Source organism: Nanorana parkeri, unplaced genomic scaffold (assembly GCF_000935625.1).
Source record: "Nanorana parkeri isolate BGI_ZX_2015 unplaced genomic scaffold, ASM93562v1 scaffold225, whole genome shotgun sequence".
Classification (NCBI taxonomy): domain Eukaryota; kingdom Metazoa; phylum Chordata; class Amphibia; order Anura; family Dicroglossidae; genus Nanorana; species Nanorana parkeri.
The window spans coordinates 1,012,391-1,034,224 of NW_017306493.1; the positions used below are offsets into that span (position 1 = coordinate 1,012,391).

Sequence of the window (21,834 nt, forward strand, 5' to 3'; positions counted from 1 at the left end):
GGGGGGTTAGGGGGTTGATAGTTGATCATAGTTCCTTGATACATCACTGTTAAATTACTTTTCTGCAATGACCACTTGCAGTAACAGTAAAAAAAACACAGTACTTTAGTATGCCGGTAACACACCACATGTGTTTGTAGGTTTTATGGTGCAAAATGTGGGAAAGGTGTGGCGTTAAATTAGGAGTACAAGAATGCTAAAATTCATAAGGGAGCAAAAGAACCATAAAACGCTCTTATTCAGGAAAGTATAAAAACAAGGATGGTCACTCTACTAAACGTTCAAGCTTTAGAGGTTCCACATTTGTTTGATATTTACTACTTCTTTTATGTATGAGATAAATGAACACAGCTAAAGCTCTGTTTTTATATATTTTTTAATATTTCTAATGTTAAAAAAAACCATAGGTCCATAACAAATAGTTTTTGGTAGATTTTACAAAAGACTTTAGAAAATAATAAAATAAAAAACACAATTTTGTCCACATGAGAGAAGCTTTAATTAATTCCATTTGGTGGGTCTCCCACACCCCTCCACACACACATTAAAATGAGGGAATGATGCACATTTTAGGTTTGAGGTTACTAGGTGATATAAGGCACTTGGGGGTTAGGTTAGAAAGGGCACATGCTTCTCTCTACCCCCATAATCTTGTGCAAGCTCTGACCCCAAGCACAATGCTTGGAGGGGAGGGGTGAAGTGGTCACCCACTCACTGCAAGAGGGGGCCAAAGGAACATGTTCCGTTGATCCTTCTAGCAGTGGACAGATGGGAAATGCAAAGCGGCCTGACCTGCAGGAGCTGCCTTATTATCAAATAATAATAATTATAATAATCAAATATAAACAAAAAATAAGAAGACGGGAAACAAGACAGGAAATGTGACCCCCCCACCCCTTGACCGTACCATGTGATTTGCCCTTCTTAACCTCACCCCGACAGAAACCTGCAGAGCTGTGATTAACCCCTCTTCTGCGAATGTGATTCACAAAGCACTGATGTTTCTTGTTCCAATTACAGGGGCACCAAACAACCATGATTAACCCCACCACAGCCAGAGACCTGCAGAGCAGTCGTTAACAATGTTTTGGACTGAGACATCGTGAGCCCAGTCCTTTCTCTGTCAAGAGAACTGCAAGGATCTTTCAGAGCAGTGATCAACCCCTTTACATCACAGTAAGCCTACACAATGCTACCTCTGCCAGGACCTGCAACGTATTGACTAAACCAAGTACATAAAAGCATCTATCAACATCATCGAAGTCAGATACCAGGAGAGGACCCTGAGACTGAAGCCTTTTCCTTCTATATCCATTGGAATACAGAGGGTGGTAGAGGACAGAGGCATTAGAAATACAATGGATGGGTTTAAAGGGCAGTTTTCAAGGCACTCTAGGAGTTGGGTTTTACTGACCTTACACTTGTCCCTCTTATTCTCCAGGTACAGATTCCTGCTCTGCAAAAATACACTTACCTATCTCAACTTTATCTAGATCATATATCACAGACAGTACTTGAAAATCCAAAGGACAAGACATTATTGTCCTTGTCACACATAAGGTTGGTTACTATGAAACTTTTTTTTGTGCTTTTTTTGTTGTTGTTTTTTAAAACTTAAATTGGACCTCAGGCCCCAAATTTTACCAAATTGTTAAAACTGCTTTTGTCACCAAAGTCTGGAAATGTGTACCCCAATACACAGCTTTTACCCAAGTTATATACAGAAGTCAATCTTTTTACCGACTATTAACATCCTTCTGTTGGCTCTTGGTATAGCTAGCTGTGCTACTGGCAGTATGGCACAGAGGATACAACTTTTGGACAAAAGCTCACATGGCCAGACAGGCTAGTCTTCCCCCACTTGCACTTCCACATACCCCAGCCATGACTAAGGTTTAGGCTGGGTGATCTAAGTCTTTTAGTTAGCAAAAAACTATTCATCTTAGCTAGGGACTGTGGGGTTTTGTAAAGAATAACCCACCATCTGTTAATAATTTAGGTAATGTCTCTAGACCCTTTAGAGGGTGTCCATCTCTGCTCTGACTCCTGCAAGTGGTGGCTATACTGAGAGCACTTACCGACCAATAGCTAATGAAAACTAAAACTTGTACCCGTGCAATAACCATTATGGAAGACATGGCTCCAGTCTGGCAATGGAGGGGTTAAACGCAATCGTGTGCCACATAAATAGCGGCAAAGATGGTGAAAACTGCCTCTCTCCCCTCCTCCCTCCCCAGGAGGCTATTAATGCTCCCCATGATATCTGTGTGAGGGAGGCATGGGAGGGCCAGAGAGACAGCAATGGGGGGGAGGGTCCAGACATGTGACGTCTCACACTTTGTCCAGCAGAGATCGCTGCCAGTATAGAAGCCTTTTGGGAGTGCCATACTGCCTGAAGATAAAGACGGCCAGTCCAAGGAACAGGACACAAAGCAAAAGGAGCACTGGAACTACAACAGCTGCCATGCTTATTCCTCCACTGGCTTCATCAACTTCAATGATGACTACTTCTCTGTCATCATCATCTTTATCGTCAGGTTGCCTGACGGTGCTGCAACCCAGCCAGTCCTGCAGAACAGACTTGGGGAAACCTGATTCCGTCTTCAACTGCTGGTTATTAAACTTCCAGTACTTGTTACCCTTGTAGAAATAGGTAAATGCTGCAAAACATAAAAGGAAACAGAAACTGAAAATCAGCAGATATTATAGTAAAAAAAAAACCCTTAATAAAACCCCTGAGCCCCTTTCACCATAGTTTTACAGCGTAGCCAAACACAAAAACAACAGTTTAATATATTGCAGCTCACCACTCCTTAAGCCCCGTTCACATTGAGCGATTTATCGCGCGGTAATTCCCGCGATATCGCGGCAAATTACCGCACGATATCGCGCTCCAATGCATTTCAATGGGGCAAAGGGTCCTGCTGTCGCGGGTCGTGTGTCGCTACACCAGGACCCTTTTTGGAGCGGATTTAGCCGCGATTCAAGCTTGCTCAATGCAAGCTTGAACGCGATATCGCGCGGCAAATCTCACAATGTCGCGCAATATGCAAATCGCGCGACAAACGCGCAATTTGCATATCGTGCAGTGGGAATGGGGCCTTAGATGTGGTGGCTGCATTCATTTTCACTTTTCATGTTGGTAAGCTAATATACTATAATTTAGGTTTTGTGTTTAGATACATTTAAAAGTGTTATTAAACCCCACATGTCAAAACCGATATATTACAGCAGACATGATCAGTTACTTTTTTTTACCAATATTCAAATACCTTTGCGAGCATTCTTTGAAAATGTAGTCATCGGTGTTTCTGCTGAGGGTGGCTACATGGTGGTGCAGGAGCTAATGGAGCCACCCTTGCCGAGTGTGCTCCCAGTCAGGGCTACATTCTGGCATGCACACACTACATGTATGATAGATATAGCCAGCTCCGAAGCCCTGACTGCAAGCCACCCCCCTGCTCATCCCCTTATGATTTGACTAGCAGTGACTTCTGTTCATTCAAAATATATCAGGCACATGCCAGACTTTGACAACGATCTCTGTTCCTGTACATGCAGTTTGCAATTTGAATGATTTTCTGTGTGGAATGCAAGGATTTTAAACTGACATAGCGCCAGGTGTGATGGGAAATGTAGTACCGACACAGCCAGTCATATATACTTGAGCTTACAAGTTTGTGGAGTGCTCTTTATAGCCCTGACCTCTAAAGTCTATGGACAGCTTTAGTGAATTCAGTGCCATACTGTCCCAAAAGTCAGTCAGGCCTCTATGTACATGCACATGGGAGAACAAGGTGTGTTGAAAGCTCTTATAATAAACCATGCTGACATTTTTTATATGGTGTGTTCAGTTCTGTGCAAACATGGCCAACCAATCAAACCCTCATAACTTGAAAGTGTCCCAGGTGCAGAATATGTCTTCCATACCTCCATCACTTCCCATAAATGCTCCTCGAACGGAGTCAGGGATTCCTTCCCACACTTTGATATTCTTTGGGTAATCAGAATCCACAGCCCTTGTCTGTTCATTGAACCGATAATACCTGAAAGAAATGAGGCAAAATGTGTAAATGATACCCTAAAATATTTCTAGGAGCAAAGCTGTACTTTGCCTGTGCAGACCTTCAGTGCCCTTTCTCCAAATCAGGATACTCTATACTCACCTTTCTTACCCGTTGCTCAATTCTGCTGCTGGGAGAGAAGAAAATACCTGGTATTTCTGGGTATGGGGCCGCATGTGGCTGACTCCATGTGTGCTAGTGCTCGCTGATTGGGCCAGCACTGTCACATGGAAACAGGGAGAAGGCTCAGCCCTGCATTAGCGCTAAGTGAAGCAACATGGAGCTTAGATACTTTGTTCTCAAGAGCTGAACAGAGTGGTGGGGGAGCAAATGAATGGTATTTTCTGATGGGGTATTAAAAATAATTTGATGCTTAGAGGTGAGAGCGAGCATAGGTTGGGCATCACTAACATAGGGATATTCAGTAAAAGTCCGAAGAGCAGGCTAAAAGCAGACCAATGAAGCACCTTCGTTATGTTATCCAGCTGCTAAGCACACCATTCACAGCCGTTGAGTTGTGTTGCTCTGCATTAATCAACGCAGGCTCAAAGCAAGGCAAGACACATAAAAACCAATTGTTTACACCAAACAGGTGCGTCACAGTGTGTTTTATAGAAATGTAGCACACATTTTTACACAACACATAACAGCGCATCACAGCATGTTTCAATGCACTATTGCGCATAGAGTTCAATAGAATGCTTGTAAACATTCAACTTACGAAAAAAAGTAAAATGTTACAGTGCATGGCAGTGGGCAAAACACATGACCCCAGGTGTGAACACAACCTTAGAAATCTTTTAACAGGTAAAAGAGCTCTTTCATGTGGTTCTATTATGTATTTAGCTGTTTGGCAGGAGTTGCCTTATTAATTTAGCAATTTGGATGGATAAATATTCTGTCTTTGCAGTCCACAAAATCACTTACTTGTTTCCTCTGAAGAAATAGGTCTTTCCATTTGGCATCCAGTACAGGGCAGCATCAATCCTGTCAGTTGGTAATCCCTGGCCCATTTCTTTTAATGTTCTGGGATATCCAGGCTCAAGAATGGCTTCATCAAATACCCAGTATTTATCCCCTGAACACATACAAAAAGACATAAACATAATGCTAATAAAATTATCTCAAAAGGATTATAACAAGAGGATATGTGTTTCATTTAAATTTCCTCGATAATTAATAGAACACTGTAAGATCAACACCGTTGGCTAGTTACCTTTGAAGAAGACAAATTTTCCATCTTTCTGTTCATATGCCGAATTTATTGAGTTTGGGAGCCCACGCCAGAAGTGCCCAATGGGCATTGGGTAACCATCCATTACACGGTTATTGCGCACACGCCAGAACCAGCGCTCCTGCAGAGATATTTAGTTTAAGTCAAGTGAAAAGACATATAGATAATAAATGTTTCTTTAAAAGGAGGAAGAATGCTACTCACTAACCTTAAAGACAAACATTTCTCCTCTCAACACAGTAATGGTGTCAAAATTGCCTTGACAGATATCTGGTCCATAAGGAACATTTGGGTTATCAGGGACATCTGGATGTGAAGTAGGCTGAGGCGCAGGTGTGGGACGTGGTGGACGTGTTGGTGGTCTTTCCCCACGGCCTAAGTATAAGTTGTATGGTCAGTATACATGAGATAGAGATATTTACAAATACTTGTGTTAGCATAAGCCAAGCAGTACTCAATTATCCACCAATGACCTTTATAGAAATTGGCTTTCTCTTATTCTCAGAACATAGAAGTAAATCCTCTTCAAAACATCTCCACGTTCTCTAGATTTATGCATAATTGTTAACATTCACATATTGTTTATATACGGTATATGGATTGCTAAAACCCTATTACACGAATTAATCTGCTTAAAAAGTATTCCGCCATATCTTGCTATACTTGGGCAGCACATCGGCGTAGTGGTTAGTGCTTCTGCCTTGCAGCACTAGGGGGCATCTGCAAGGAGTTTGCATGTGCTTGCGTGGGTCTTCTCCAGGTACTCTCCGGTTTCCTCACACACTCCAAAGACATGCTAGTAGGTTAATTGGCTCCTGTCGAAATTGGCCCTTGTATGTATGCATGCGTGTAAATTGTCAGGGATATAGAAATACTTTGTAATTGACTATGTTGTCTCTAGCCTCTTACCACTTCCATATATTTGCTGGATTCCTCTACGGTCATCGTCTGGTAGTTGAAAGTTCTGAGTGTCCATCCACTGATAAAATGGGGCCATGATTGCTGATGGATCATTGGAATGTTCTAAACCCAGTGCATGTCCCAGTTCATGAACAGCCACAAGAAACAGATCATTGCCTAAATGAACAGAAGTATAAAAATTTTTACTATATCCTGATTCCTTTTCTAATCTAATTTACCCTCCATATTGTGTATACATTGCTCACTCTAAGTGTGACCACGTCCTTACCATCTAAATCATCATTTCTGGATGTCCATGGCTCTGCAGAATCAAAGTGAGTGTCTCCTCCAATACCTGGCCCAGGAAAGTATGCATGGGCCAGAAAGCCCCCTTCCCCATCAAAAGGGGTACTGTCCCCATGGAACCCCTCAGCAAAGACAAGCATGATGTCAGCATGTTTTGCATGTCCATCTCTAATGTCCACATATCGAACCTCACGGAACCGCAGTGGAGTTACACTTTCCCAAACAGCAAAGGCTCTTCGGATGGATTGGTATGTCTCATATTCACCAACTTTGGGTGTGTAGTTCTCTATGCTGGGAAGAGACAAGTGTTATACTAAAGGTAAGAAGGCTTAAACTGAAATATAAACAGATTATTTTTCTAAATGCAGTATATGTTTTCAACATACCAATAGGTGATGTCCTTGTGCTGCCATTTTAGTCCCTGGATGGCATATCTTTTCCTCCTCATGTTGGCTTTTATTTGAGTACCAAATTTATCTGGGACTCCGCAACGGGGTTTTTTCATAGCCCTGAAAATAATCAGGTATTAGTTGCTAACAATAGATATGACATGGGAAATACATCTATATATATTAATGTGTCATTATGCTCTGCTGAACACTTTTGTTTGATATACACTGCCATAGTGTGAGAAGCACAAGACTAACATTGATGTATATTTGAGGCATGCCAAACATGTGACTCCATAACAAATAGCAAGTATATCATACACAATTCTGTATTTGGATTATATTTATATGGTTTAAATTTATTATCAACATCTAAAGTTAATCCAGTGGTCTGGACAATCTTACATTTCTAAATACTGTATAGTACAAGTAATAATGATACAGCAATAATAACTGTACAGATCTGGGGAAAATTAGAGTTTGAGCCGACGCGCGACAATGAAACTGTCACAGGTCGGCTCAATAGATCGGGAAGTGAGCGAACGCATACCGTCGCTCGCTCACTTCTCGATCATCTTCGAGCCGATGCGTGACAATGAAACTGTCACAGGTCGGCTCAATAGATCGGGAAGTGAGCGAACGCATACCGTCGCTCGCTCACTTCTCGATCATCTCCCTGCAGAGATCGGTGACTGTCAGTCGCGGCTCTCTGCAGGGATTCCCCCCCTCCCCTGTCCGATCCTCCAGCGCTGACTGGAGGAAGGAATGGGGGAGGAGGACAGTCACAGCTGGTTCTGACTCTAGATAGGCGGAGCCAGCTGTCATTCACGCAGCCGGGTGGATCTCGACAGCATTGCGGCAGTCTCAGTATACCGCAAGCACGCAATATACTGAGCTTTGGGTCACGGGAGGAGGCTAGTATATGTCCTCCCGTGACCCTTAAGAGAACTAAGAGGGAAAAACATTTACCCCATAGTTCTCTTTTAACTCTAACATTTCCTTTTTTCTAAATAAATATACTGATTGTTTTCACATTGGTTATGTTGCACTGGTTTCTTTTCTGCAGACCGAACAACATATCAATTTAGGGCAGGGGTGGGCAACTCTGGGCCTCCAGCTGTGCTTTAACTAGAGATCCCAACATGCCTCTAGGAGTTATGCCTGCAGCTGTCAGTCTTGCAATGCCTCATGGGACTTCTAGTTCTGCAACATCTTTAGAGACAGATTTGCGATTTAGAGAAAGATACCATACCTTTCTGTTTCGCTGTCCATCTTCCCGGTCACGGTCAACCCATAGAACCTTTGCATGACAGAGATGGCTTCAGACATAGACTGTGGGGAGCGTAATGTGTGAGTTCTGAGGTCACCTGGAGGCAGATAGCCATACTGCTGCAGCCAGCCCTGTGGATACAGAAAAACAGGAATTGGAATCAGTACATGATAACATACACTTGTACCTACATACAACATACATAATTGCTGTAATCCGTTATTATATAGTACTGATTTAAATAAAGAATTACTACTGGCTATTGATTCTGGCATATAATATCCTAATTGCTTCCAATAGAGCGCCTTCAATACTAGAGTGTTACATTTGTTAAATGGTATGTAAAATTAGTGCTGTACATGGGCATGCTTCTTTGTATATCACACCCACGCATATAAAGCCAGGCTCACTAAATCCATGGCGTTTATAGCTGACTCTTTTGGGTGCAGCAGCTATGGAAGAATGGAACACTTTTTGGCAAGCGACAAGAAAGATTTTTCCTGTTTGGCAGGGAGTGCTATATGGACTCCACAAGCAGGAAAAATAAAGACTGCTGCACAGCTGTTAATCTGAGGTCAGTGAGCTTCCTCCCGCCTTACAAATCTGGAAGAGGGTGTGCATGAATAAGGAAATAAAACAGCACACCCAATCAGCTCCTGGTTCTTTGTTCTGTTTCTGATTTCCATCTAGTTCATTCACTAATTGGAAAACTTCCCACTAAGCACATAAAATGTAAACAAAGAGAACAGCGTACTTATTAGAAACATACTAAGAGATGACTCCACCATTTAAACCACCATCGTTTTGCCAACTCCCAGTGCATAGCTTTACCATAAGGCCAGCTTGGCCAACCTGTGGCCAGTATTCTAGCTACCAACTGTCTGAATATGCATGGCCTTAGTAAGGGTTAAGGGGTTCTGTGGGCCAGTGCCTTGAACAATAGGTTGGTGTATGTGTGTATAGAAGAGGGAGTCGGAAGTTATGTCATCCTCAGTACAGATTGGTGACAGTGCGTGCCCAAGTGCCAAGTCGGAGACTGTGTTCTGCAGTTGATTTCCTCAACCATATGATCTCCTCTTATTATAAGCCTGGCTGTTCTGTTGGTTGTTGACAGCAAAACCTGATATACTACATAGTGTCCACACCTTCCTGACCCTAAGTCTTTTAAACAAGCTTGCACCCAGCATGAAGAAGAAGTGGGAATCTGCTAGCCTCATCTGCCACCCACTGCAGAAGAACAAAAGTCAATATTCAATGTTTCCACTGGACACTTTTTAGGAGGAAGCTGTTCTGAAGATAGTATTTGTTCTACTTCTTCTACTTCTATTTGGGCTTTGAAGTTGAGTATAAATAATACTTATAAAACATAAGCAGTGGCGTAACAATCGCCATAGCGACCCAAGCGGCCGCTATGGGGCCCGGGCACAGGGGGGCCCGGCCAGGGCCATCTGGGTCGCTATGGCATGTAAGGGTGCTGGCTGTCACTGTGTCAGTAACAGCCAGCCGCTGTGGCAGATGAGAGCGGTGTTCGGAAAATAGGAGGAGGCAGGGCCCGCCTAAAAGCAACCCCGCCTCCTCTTACATCACCAGCCAGTGACCTAAGAGCAGATGGGGCCAGTGATGTAAGAGGAGGCGGGGCCCGTTGATAGCAGAGGAGGCGGGGCCCGGGGGCGGAACAGGAGGCGGGGCCCGGCGACCACAGAGGCGGACAGCGCTGACATGTAAGAGATCTCAGACCCTGCAGAGCCCACTATAGAGAGTCTATGGTGGGCTCTGCAGGGTCACTCTCCGGTGGGCTCTGCAAGTGGCATAACTAGCAATCACGGGGGCCAATTAAAACATTTTGCTATGAGGCCCTGTGATTTCTAGTTACGCCCCTGAATGTAAGCATAGCTACTTACAAAAAAGGGGGAATGAAAGGATGTTTACTATTGAAAGGAACAAAAATGTGGTGATGGAGTGGCTACAAGGGCCAATTGACTTATGTATGTAAAAGGGGAATGATGGAAAGTAAGGAGGAGTGATCAATTGCTTAGCTATGGAAAAGAGTTGATAGATAGATTGTGGCTAATAGCTGCAAAGCATATGGTGTTGGTAGATGGCTTATGGCTAACAACCACAAAAGGGGAAAGGGCTGGCTTGGTTATGTTAAAGGGTGATGGTTTGACTGCAACAGTAGGTGATGGATGGTTTATCGCTTTAAAAGGTGTATTGTGCTAAGTGGTACATAATCATACATGGCCTGCATCTAGTCTCATTCACATGCTCAGACCTTAGAACTAAATGTGTGAGTTTATGGTATGAATAAATTATTAAAGCTCTGTCTTTTTCACATTTCACCATTTTTAGGTTTGCAGCAGTAATCACGTGGTGACTGGAAGGGAACAGAAGGGTATGCTCAATAATAATTTTGCTGGGTCTGAAGGAGAGTCATCACTCAAGTGAGCCTATGGTTATGGCGCCACTCCAATGCAGCTTTTAGGCACACTGGTAGTCTATTCCTGTCCTGGAACTACACGTGAGCCTGCTAATGCCTTTAAACTGAGTTGAAAAATGGGCACAATTTAAACAGTTAGGGTAATGCTTTAAAAAAACAAAAACTTTTGTAGTTCACATTTATCTTTGAAACACAAGGTGTGCAAATCAAATAACCAGCTGAAAATATTTCTTCAGCTTGGAGATCAGTAAAGAAGAATGTTGACAGCTGTGCATTATGAACAGTATATTCATTAAATTGAAGCTGCTCATTAAACCATGCTCCTCAGTCTTTAATCCCCAAATAATGAGAAACATCAGATGTGGAGGCTCTCCCTCATTTGAAGTGGGAACGTTGGCAATTCTAAAGAAATACTCTGAGGGCAGTGATAATATCAGTAAGCACCTTGCTGTATTTGCTGTTACGCTTATCTAATATTCTGCCTGCAAAAAGAGGAGCAGCTTAGAAGACTTTACTTGGGGGCTTAGAAATGCATTTATCATAATTGATGGCTTCAGCATCACTCCAAAAAAAAAAAGGTAGAACTGCCAGAAAACATATTATGTCCCTAAAATACGTTGTACAATGGTAAGTAGAATTGTCATTGCATACATCAGTTCACCTTATTTGGCATAGCTCTGCACAGTACCAGAAGGCTGGAAAAAACAATCTGAAGATGTCAAAAGACCTCATAAAAGGATTGGAAGTGGACTTCTGTTCCCTCTTGGCTCCACTTTGAGCTAATGTTAGTCAATATATGTACATTTTACCTGGCAAATCTGCCTGTAATATTCTAACTCTATGCAGCACAATTATTTTATCAACAATCCATTATGGAAGGAAAACAGAGTCACTAGATGGAGCTGAATGTTGAAACCACATTTCTTTGTAGTTTTTTTAGTGTAATGCAATCAATGGAAGGATAAATTAACCAAACTGTATTGTAATGTAAGCACGCAACTGACAAAAGGGTTGCAGCAGTCGTTATATATGATCCTGAACACCCATGCAGTTATGGCAAAAGCTACCATCAAAATCTTTTTTATTCAATAAAACTCTGGTCGTTACACTAATTTTAATTCCTTAACTGTATCAGTAAAGACAAAATTAAATAACTTCAAATTGAGAAACTTAGAAAACAGTTTTCAAAACATTATGCTGATAACCAATGCGTTTAATATGGCGTTTAACTTCTTTTGTTCATAGTATAATATCACACCTTCCGACTTTCTGAGATGAGAGAGAGGGACACCTTTCAGCACAATTTATTTAGGCAATGGACAAACCCCTGACACGCCCAGTTATATGGACCATTAAGAATTGACATTCCCAAAATTATTTGATGATTAAATCCAGAATTGTTTTTATTTCACAATTACTCTTCCTTAATACTGACTTTTGGAAATAGTAATAAAGATAATTAAGAGAGGGGATGAAGGTTTTTAGTGCAGAATAACACTTTTGGTAGTTAAATAGTACAATTTCATAGATTAAATATTCATATACATATATAAATATCTGTACACCAGACCAAAGAAAGAGGCATCTCCGGAGGAAAGAGGGACAGAGGGATTTGGTTCCAAATGAGGGACAGTAGCGAGGTATGTAAATCTATTACACGCCATAATCTTCTTTCCTGGTGAACAGATTCTGTAAAATACAACTACTTCTAAGACAGGCAGAGTCTCTAAGTTAAGAGGCAGTAATGGAGACCAGGTCACTTTAGGTTCCACATTAGATATACTGACTATGCCATTGATAAATATTACTGCATATAGCAATGTTGTAAAAAACCTATTACCAGCTACCCTAAACAATGGTGAAGTCTACACTTTGACTAAAAGGTCAACATACATTTCATCAGTTCACTGCATATGAGTTAATGGATCTAGAGTTATGAGCTTCTATGTCATCTCTCTTTATCCTTAACACCCAGGGGATAGACCCTTCTCATAGAAGGAACATTTATTCTAATATCCATTGAAGCTTCATCTGCAAAATAATTCTTCAGCTCTCACAAAACAGGAGAACCCCCAACATTATCTGAGAGTAATAGTCATAAAGGTGCACAGGTACAAAAGTGGTTTATGGAGAAATCTGAATCTTCTCTACCTGGAAAATAACTGAAAAAAATCTATAAAGATTGGGAAAAAATAATACATGAACAAAGTGAAAATAAGAGCCAAAAAGCATGACATTCTACAAAAATATGTGGTGTTTAATAGAGTTGCAGCCTTGTTCTGGAAATACAAAAACACAAGGTCGCCACTCCCAGTGATAGTTCTAGAGGTCATATAGAGGTCTGAATGAGAAGTTCACATAGGCAGGACTTGGAAAACCATGACCTATATAGAAAATATACTCTTGGCAGCTTTGTGAAAAGTAGAACTGGGTCCTCCCTGATAAGGCCGCTCAACATAATAGTTTGATTAAGAACACCCTGTTGTATTGAATTGTGGTGAGTATGGGTCCTCCCTAATAAGGTGGATCAACTAAATATTTTAGGAACCTCTATGGTATTGAATAGTGGTGAGTATGGGTCCTCCCTGATAAGGTGGATAAACTAAATAGTCTAAGAACCCCTGTGGTATTGAATAGTGGCGAGTATGGGTCCTCCCTGATAAGGTGGATCAACTAAATAGTTTAAGAACCCCTGTGGTATTGAATAGTGGTGAGTATGGGTCCTCCCTGATAAGATGGATCAACTAAATATTTTAGGAACCCCTGTGGTATTGAATAGTTGTGAGTATGGGTCCTCCCTGATAAGGTGGATCAACTAAATAGTTTAAGAACCACTGTGGTATTGAATAATGGTGAGTAATTAGAGTCAAGCTGTTATAAGAAAACCATGAAGGATGTAACTGCTGACCCATAGTTCCCTAACTGTCTTGCTGACCTTCTGGCTTCAATACTTTGACCTAGAAAAAGTATGCAGATAAGGACTTGTGATTATTCTTGACTTTCCTGATCTGTTTACTTGCTTAATTTCAATGGCTTTAATGAGAACTAAATGTAAAAACCTACTCTCAGGCCGTGTTAAAAAAATAAAAAAAGTAACTCCAGTTGCTATATTTATGCAATCTCTGGCACTGTCCCCTGTAGACTCTGCGATGCTGCACTGCTTTCTTTCAGGTTGAATGACACTCAGCGTCATTCAACCTACTTCCTGTGAGCACAGGTTGCCAAGGTTCCACCCACCTCCCTGGACCCACAGGATAATGCTGCAGAGAGCGGCGCCATGTCATTATGTGGCACCACTTTCTGCAGCATTTAGGATCCACCCACTGACCGAGGAAGGTGAGGGCAAAGGGGACCTATGCCATCATGGCCTAGACTGCAGACCCTTGAAAAAGGTAGGTATAGGGTTTTTTTTGTTAAAAAAAGGTGCTCCAAGGAGGGCGGGGGGCTAGAAGAGTGGACAGAGCCTCAGGTTGGGCATTAGAGCTATCAAGTCAGCATAAGAACCATCAAATAGCATTTTCAAACACAGGTCAAAAATGGAAGGCTCCATATTTCTCTGCTGCCATTTTTACTTTAAACAGTCTGTTAAAATGACCAACAAAAGACTATAGTCCCTAGCTCTGTTAAGCAGCTGGTAGCTTAATACATGCAACAAATGTGATATCACAACCGATCCATTATTACAGACTATCTTATGTCAATTATGTCAACTGGTTGGCACAGTGGCGTAGTGGTTAGCGCTTCTGCCTTGCAGCACTGAGGGTCCCCAATTGGTAGGTTAATTGTCTCCTGTCTGGATTGTCCCTGTATGTATGCATGTGAGATAGGGACCTTAGATTGTAAGCTCCTTGAGGGCAGGGACTGATGTAAATGTGCACTATGTAAAGCATTGCATAATTTCTTGCCGCTATATAAATACCTAGAATAAATCATTATTATTATGACTAAACTGACAATCGGTAGCATTGACATATACTAGACAATATAATATAATGTCAGGATAACTGGATGGAAGCAAAGGCATAGATTTGAAGTCCAGCAGTTCATTGGCAGATTAGGAGTTAACAGCAATGTTATTGTCTCTTCAAAGAGAAGTTGTTGGGGGATGTTCCGGGTGATGTATATATGTCCCCTGAGGCTACATATAATGGATGTAAAACTTCAAAGTGTGTGTGGGGGAGGATGGTTATGTTGCTGGCCATGAAGGAAGCAGTTTAAAGTTACAGGAAAACCTTATGCAGATGCAGGGTGAGCGAGAAGGGGCCAGTAGTAAAGGGAGGAGGGGAAACTACTGAAGATTCTGTCACAAGATCAGCTGAACAAGCTGTACACTTTCCTTCAATTTTAGCTTTGCGCAATCCCCCCCCCCCCCCCCATCCCCCGTTTTCATCTAAATACACTTCATTATAAAAAATAGTACAATATGTACAATACAACAAGAAAATATTTGACTCTTTCCCCATCCCAACACATTTCGTTGTTTTTGATCTGATGTTCCTATCACACACATAGGCTGTGTGGGACAAACTCCAAGCAGATGTTGCCCCTGGTTGAATGCAAACCAAGGACAGAGAAACACAAAATAAGAAGGTTAAAGTGACACTAAACTTAGGAGTTAAATCTTAAAAATGCATTCAAGTACCCCAACTATTAACAACAATGTATCTTATTTGTGTATCACTCGGCTGTAGATCCTCAAATCATCTCTGAATTGGTGCTGACACTGTCCTTCCTTCTGGAGGGGGTGCTACTTTTCTTCCCCATGGTCCCTGTGTGTGTTGTAAAGTAGCCACCGCTCCAAGATCACTCCCATGATTGACTAAAATCTCATTACAAATTATTAAACTAATCTTTTAGATTGTAAGCCCTCAGGGGCAGGGCCCTCCTTACCATCTTGTCTTGAATTTTATTGTGATTGTAATGTCTTCCTTATATTGTAAAGCCCTGCGCAAACTGTTGGTGCTATGTAAATCCTGTATAATAATAATAACAATATTAATAAACATGAGATTGTAGTCCAACACGGGAGTGAGCTTGCAGCGGTGACTACTTTACAACACGCACTGGGACCATGGGGAACAAAAGTAGCCACCCTCCAGAAGGAAGGACAGTGTCAGCACTAATTCAGAGATGATTTGAGGATCTACAGCCGAATGATACACAAATAAGATACATTTTTGTTAATAGTTGAGGTACTTGAATGTATTTTTAAGATTTGACTTCTGAGTTTAATGTCACTTTAATCACTCTGCTAACGCAGAGAGTGGACAAGAAGAACTCGGCTTAAACATTACCTATATACCAAAAACTAAATGCAGATAGTATAGTAAAGCATAGCTAAAGCCAAACCTTTTCTTTCTTTAGTTGGGGGCAGAGTATGGAAGGATTACAACTCCTGACAACAGGAAGTAAGAGGAAATCTCTTACAAGTAAGGAAATCCTCTCTTGTCCCCAAAATAAATATCGCCATTGAAAGATTTTCCCTCTACTCTTATTCTGGTGAAAACTCAAAATTTTGTTTTTCAAAAATAGTCACCATGGCAAACAGACATGGCGAATCTAGTGAGAGCCATAAAGGTCACAAATTGTGAAAAGCAGAAAAACCTTGTTAACATGGTTCACTTCTGACCCCTGCGCTCAGATGACTTCCTGCTCTGGTGTTTGACCCTTGGCATTTCCTGAGACTATCCTGTTTGTTTCCTTCCAGTCATAATTATACATAAGCTTTTCATCACTCATACATTAGGAGTGGACATATCCCCAAAGCCAACCAGCAATCTCCTGCTCACGATTATACATTTCATATCATCACGTATTCGCATGTACCCTCCTCTCTGTTGATGTTCGATTGCTCCTGATCAGCTATATTGTTTAGATGTATAAGTCTTTAACAGACTTATATGCCACAATAATAATAATTTCTACAGCCCCTTTAATATTTTCTGCATTTTTAACCTAAAAAAACAACAATTACCTATCTCTCTCTACCAACAATCACGCCACATTGGTTGTTACACTTGTACTGAAGAACTTACATATTAGGAAAAGCCTTCGGAGTCCTTGAAAGATATTAGTGATATTATTATTACTTTGTGAACTGCACATTTCCATAGTATACTGTAAATTGTATATAAGCATAAATAATGAACATAAGCCTAGGCAGTGCCCAGGGTGTCTTGGGGGCCAATCCATATATAACATTGGCGGCCAGTTTACAGCTTCACATTTACACATAGTAGTAATGAACAGTGTATGTCAATGAGACCCAAATCAGAACCTGCAGGTGATTCTGCTACAAATAAATGGAAGCATATGAGAATTTCCTTTGATGCTCAAGCACTGAATACAGTGTTATGCATGCCTGTCTAATTTCCACCTAGTAAAGTCTCTACCTGTAATAGTTGAGCTGTCACTTAGAACCACTGGTTTTGAAAAAGTTGGTTACTGTCTTGTTTTCCCTGTATTTATGGACTATTCCTGACCAACTATATTACGCAAAGATGCAATTCTATACCAGAGTGATCTGGGACAAACATTACAATTTTTATGCCCCTTTTAACATTTTCTGCATTTTTAACATAATCCATATATAACACTGGTGGCTACCTGCAGTTTTACATATATACATGCACATAATAATAATAATAATAATAATAATAGTAATGTACAGTATATCCCACCTTGCCCCACTTCCAGACCTGCAGGTGATTCAGCTACAGATAAATGGAAGCATATGAGAATTTCCTTTGATGCTCAAGTACTGCATATAGTGGATAGAGAGATTTGTCATCCCCATTTGCTCTTCATTTGCATTTCTGCTATGCATGCCCATCTAATGTCCACACATAAAAGTTTATATCAAGAACCAGTTTTGAAAAGGCTAGTTACTGTCACGGTGTTCCTGTACTTGTGGACTGTTTAATAAGAATGATGTATAGGAGTGATATGTGCTCTACAGGTTTCACTGGTCCTTCATTAACTACTTCAGACTCCTGCACCCAGGGGCAGGTGACAGTATATCCTTTACAGACAACAGAGTTTTATCAGCATCATCAACATCATCATCAATCTTATTGTCTTTGCCTGCCATAACCTCACAACTTTCATCATTATAGCCCTGGCACTTTATTTTTAGGGTTTCACTACTGCCTCCCCTATTGTTAGTGCACAATGTTATATGAAACTAAGTGTAGTTCATACACTTAAAACCAAATTGAACATTCAGTTTAAATCAGCTAAATGGGTTTCAGGTGCATCAAAACATAAGGTGTGCAAAGTCTTACAGTTTGTTTTCTTTTCAAATCAGCCTGAATAGAAAAGCCTGTGCCCTGCCAGCATGCTGCAGAGGAGGATCCTTGTTTTCTATATGGAAACAGCAATCTGTCTGCAGAGGTCTGACACACCCCCTGCATCAGAGCCACTCCAATCAGTGGAAAGCATGGTCTTTAGGTGTGACTCAGCAGGGGGAGTACACTGCTTCCATACAGAGAAGAAGGGTCCCACTTTGCAGCTGCTATCAGGGCACGGGCTTTTCTACTCAGGCTGTGGCTGCTTAAGAGAGAAAACAAACTGCAAGATACTGATGATCTTTTGTTTTGATGAACCAGGAATGTATTTAGCTAATTTAAACTGAATGTTCAATTTGGTTTTAAAGCGTTAATAAAGCGTTTATGAAAAAAGGGTATATCAGTACATTATGGCAGATTTAACTGCCAAATGGATCCCCTCCAGCGCTGTACTTCTCCCTCACCAGCGCTTCCATCTTCACCCCAATCTTCTTCCAGGTTTTGAGTCTTCGATTGCCTGGACCCCAATCATGTAACTCCTATGCATGCACATGGGAGTTACTTCATCTTGGCATGCTGGGTCTGTGCACTGAGCTGCTCATGCATGGCTCAGCATATAGAAAATAAAATTGCTAAATGGCAACAAGAAGGTTTTATGCCTGACAACCAGCAGTTTTTTTTTTTTTAAACTTTACTTCTATCACTATAGAAATAGGAAAATATAGGTAGCTAAATATTTGTCCATCTCTGTAGAGACCACCAATACAACTAGCTGCCACTTTTGGCTTGAGTGATTTTGTTGGTGGCATGCATGAGCACTCCGAGGATTTAGCATGGAGTGTAAATGATTGCATGGACACAATTTGACAGAAGAGATTTAGGACACTGGAAAATGTTGTTTGTTTTTTTGCTTGTCTTTGTTCTAAACCTAGGGCTTCACATTCCTGCCTCGTAGTAATTGTTGCTGAAGAATAATGTCTCTCTGTGCACAGCCAGCCTAAATTTACTTGGGTTATTGTCTTGAAGAAATACACCATAGCACTGATAAGAGACAAGAAAGCACAGGATAGCATAGTAATTGCATGTCCGTCAGTATAAAATGATTCCATGTCAACAGATCTGGCTGCACAGCTATGTGTTAGCAAGTCTAGCATCTGCAGATTTCCCTGTAAAGAAAGAAAGAAGCACTAATTCTTAGAGAAGGAAGAATATAAGTTTTGCTCGATTTTCAATTATACGCGTAGACATTTCCACATCTCAGCAGACATCCAGACACAAACCAAGAACCGACATAGCTTATTATCTATAGCCACAACACCACAGAACACTACCCACTGCTCTGCTGAGATAACAATGCTAAATAAGAGGTTGTTGGCCCTTTTAGAGCTATTTCCATACGGTTCCCAATATATTCCAATGGAGCATCCTGGTATGGTGACAACTCTCACCTCCAAGACATTTCCTTTTACTTCCTCTCTTATCCTTCGGGCAGGCATTAAAGGGATATTTCCCCAAGGGGACACAGAAAGCAAAGAATCCCCCAAAACTGCCAGGACCTTCAATGCTTTGCTACCCTATAAAAAAAAACCTGGAGATCTGCAGCATCAGTGTAAATAGTTGCACGTTGCTAATTTACTATCACAGTTCATGGAAAAGGAAACATCCATATTGTTTCATTCTTGATATCAAATAAAACCACTACAATTTAGTGAGTAATAAATATAAAGAATACATTATTGCTACTTCCAATGCTTCCTTCAAGGCAGTGTTTAATAAACAGCAGACTCTCAAGCTGCTTTCCTTGCAGTAATTCTCCTTCCACTCGGCTCTTCGTGTTATGCTGGATCACAGTGATGTGCAGGCTACGACATGCAAGAATTCACATCCTGACAAGCCACAAATAATGAGCTGAGTCTGAGTTCAGGTAACAGGAACTATATACCTGCCAGGAAGAGACCTATTAATCTCTCTTATCATCTATCTACCACCCCCAGCACTATTTCTACACACTACTATATCACCTTACAATCCATCAGCATTTTTTTGTTCTGTGTAACTTTATTTTTTTTATTAGAAAACTTCACATTGACCTGACCTGCCACAACCAAACACCATTCACTTTACTGAAGCCAAGGAGGATTGATGGTGTGGCACGTAAAGTGTATTTCCACTTTCGCAGCCAAGTTGGAATAACACCTATTTTATATTTCTTACATGTTCCCATTCACATAGCATAAGCTCAAGAATATATTAAAAAACTGCTTCTTGCAGTATGAATTGCTTTTACTTGGGTTAGGGTTTCTTGACTTCTTAAGGGTTAACTTTTAAACTTGTTTTTTTCTTCTTTGTAATGTTAAACCAAGTTGTAAGAGGTGAGGGGTTAATGGATTACAGCACTGGTTTCTTCATTCAAATGTTAATGAAGTTAATGAGAGAAACACAATCTGCAAATTTCAGTCCTTATTCTTTCTATAGGGACAGATCACTGTGAAGGTGCTCAGAAAATTCTGGATTTGGCCATGTTGTCTGCGGCAACAAAACATCTAAAAGATGAGGTTTGTTTTTCAAATTTGAATGTAAAAGTGGAAGTACTCTTTAAGCTTGCCATATACGGCATAACTTTTTGTTGTTCAGCCCTGAGGGCTGAACTAGAGAAAATGAACAAATTCTCCTATCTATGCTAACCAGCGTGGATGAGGGAATCTGCTGACTATTGTATTTAGCAGATGCTGTAACCACAGCTGCCTGAATACAGAGGTGCTGCATGCATATCATAGAATGCAGTTCATTTGCGGACGATAGATTTTAACCCGTCTCAGACGATTTTTAAATCTACTTTTGTCAAGTCGGATGGCACTTGCCGTTCAGCAGACGAGTTCAGCAAGATAGAGTTGTGAGAGGTTAGAACTAGGGATGCACCAATACCAGTTTTTCAGTAACAAGTACGAGTACCGATGTTTTGCTTTCGGTACTCGCCGATACTGAGCACCGATACCGATGCTTCCGCAGGGATTGAGCCGGCTTCCTGATTACCCATGAAGCCATCTCCAAGTTGTTTAGCTGGGAAGCCGGTTTCCCGGCTAATCACAATCAGCATCAAGCCGGCTTCCCGGCCAATCAGGAAGCCGAGTGACGAGTAATGACCGGCCTCCCGGCTTCCTGATTGGCCGAACAGCCGGCTCCATGCTGATTAGCTGGAAAGCTGGCTTCCCAGCCAAATCAGCAAAGAGTTGGCTGTTCAGCTGGCTCGATGCTGATTGGCCAGGATGTTGGCTTCCCAGCCAATCAGGAAGCCAAGAGGCGTGTCATTACTCGCCACCCGTCTTCCTGATTGCCCAGGAAGCCGGCTCCATGTTCCTCTACGGCACTGCCAGTCAGAGGAAATTTTCCTCTGACCGGAAGTTCCGGTATCGGGGAAGGTATCGGAGCATTTGGGCTAGTACGAGTACTTGCCCAAACACTCGGTTTCTGCACCGATACCGATACTAGTATCGGTATCGGTGCATCCCTAGTTAGAACCCCGTTGGGGTTTTATAGCTGTCTGTGTCCTAAGATTCACTCTTTTTGTTTCTACTGGTGTTCATTAAGACAGAAGGTGGGGAAAAAAAAAATCAAAAATGCAAGTGCCACCAGAGCAGGAATAAAGGGGAACTCTTACAATGTGGAACCTTGTTCCAGTTAAAACTAAGAGGACATTCCCCTCACTTTGGAAACATTTCCTGTTGTGTTTATAGGAGAAGTGAAGGGGAATTTCCACAATGGCACACCAATGGTAAAAAAAAGCTCTCAGGGTTTAGGTTGGGTTCACATTTCTGTGCTGCTTTAGTGCACACATGTTAATGTGTGTTATGATACACTTTATGGTGTGTTGCGTTAAGGCCCAATACATAAACACGCACCCAAAAAAGGTGCACTCAGTATTTTCTGCAGCACATGGAAATGCATACT

General features: G+C 41.4%; 1 protein-coding gene across 1 annotated transcript in view; it reads right to left on the reverse strand.

Moving 5' to 3' along the window:
- Positions 1-1,010: 1,010 nt before the first annotated feature.
- MMP14 (matrix metallopeptidase 14) overlaps positions 1,011-21,834 on the reverse strand; it is a 33,054-nt gene continuing 12,230 nt past the window's right edge. Inside the window, exons 2-10 of the mRNA XM_018556133.1 lie at positions 8,146-8,294; positions 6,891-7,013; positions 6,488-6,795; positions 6,208-6,375; positions 5,507-5,673; positions 5,281-5,419; positions 4,992-5,142; positions 3,931-4,046; positions 1,011-2,660 (exon numbers count right to left, since the gene is read on the reverse strand). Coding sequence (XP_018411635.1) covers positions 2,332-2,660; positions 3,931-4,046; positions 4,992-5,142; positions 5,281-5,419; positions 5,507-5,673; positions 6,208-6,375; positions 6,488-6,795; positions 6,891-7,013; positions 8,146-8,294 — 1,650 coding nt within the window. The 3' untranslated portion in view covers positions 1,011-2,331. The remainder of the gene's footprint in view (positions 2,661-3,930; positions 4,047-4,991; positions 5,143-5,280; positions 5,420-5,506; positions 5,674-6,207; positions 6,376-6,487; positions 6,796-6,890; positions 7,014-8,145; positions 8,295-21,834) is intronic.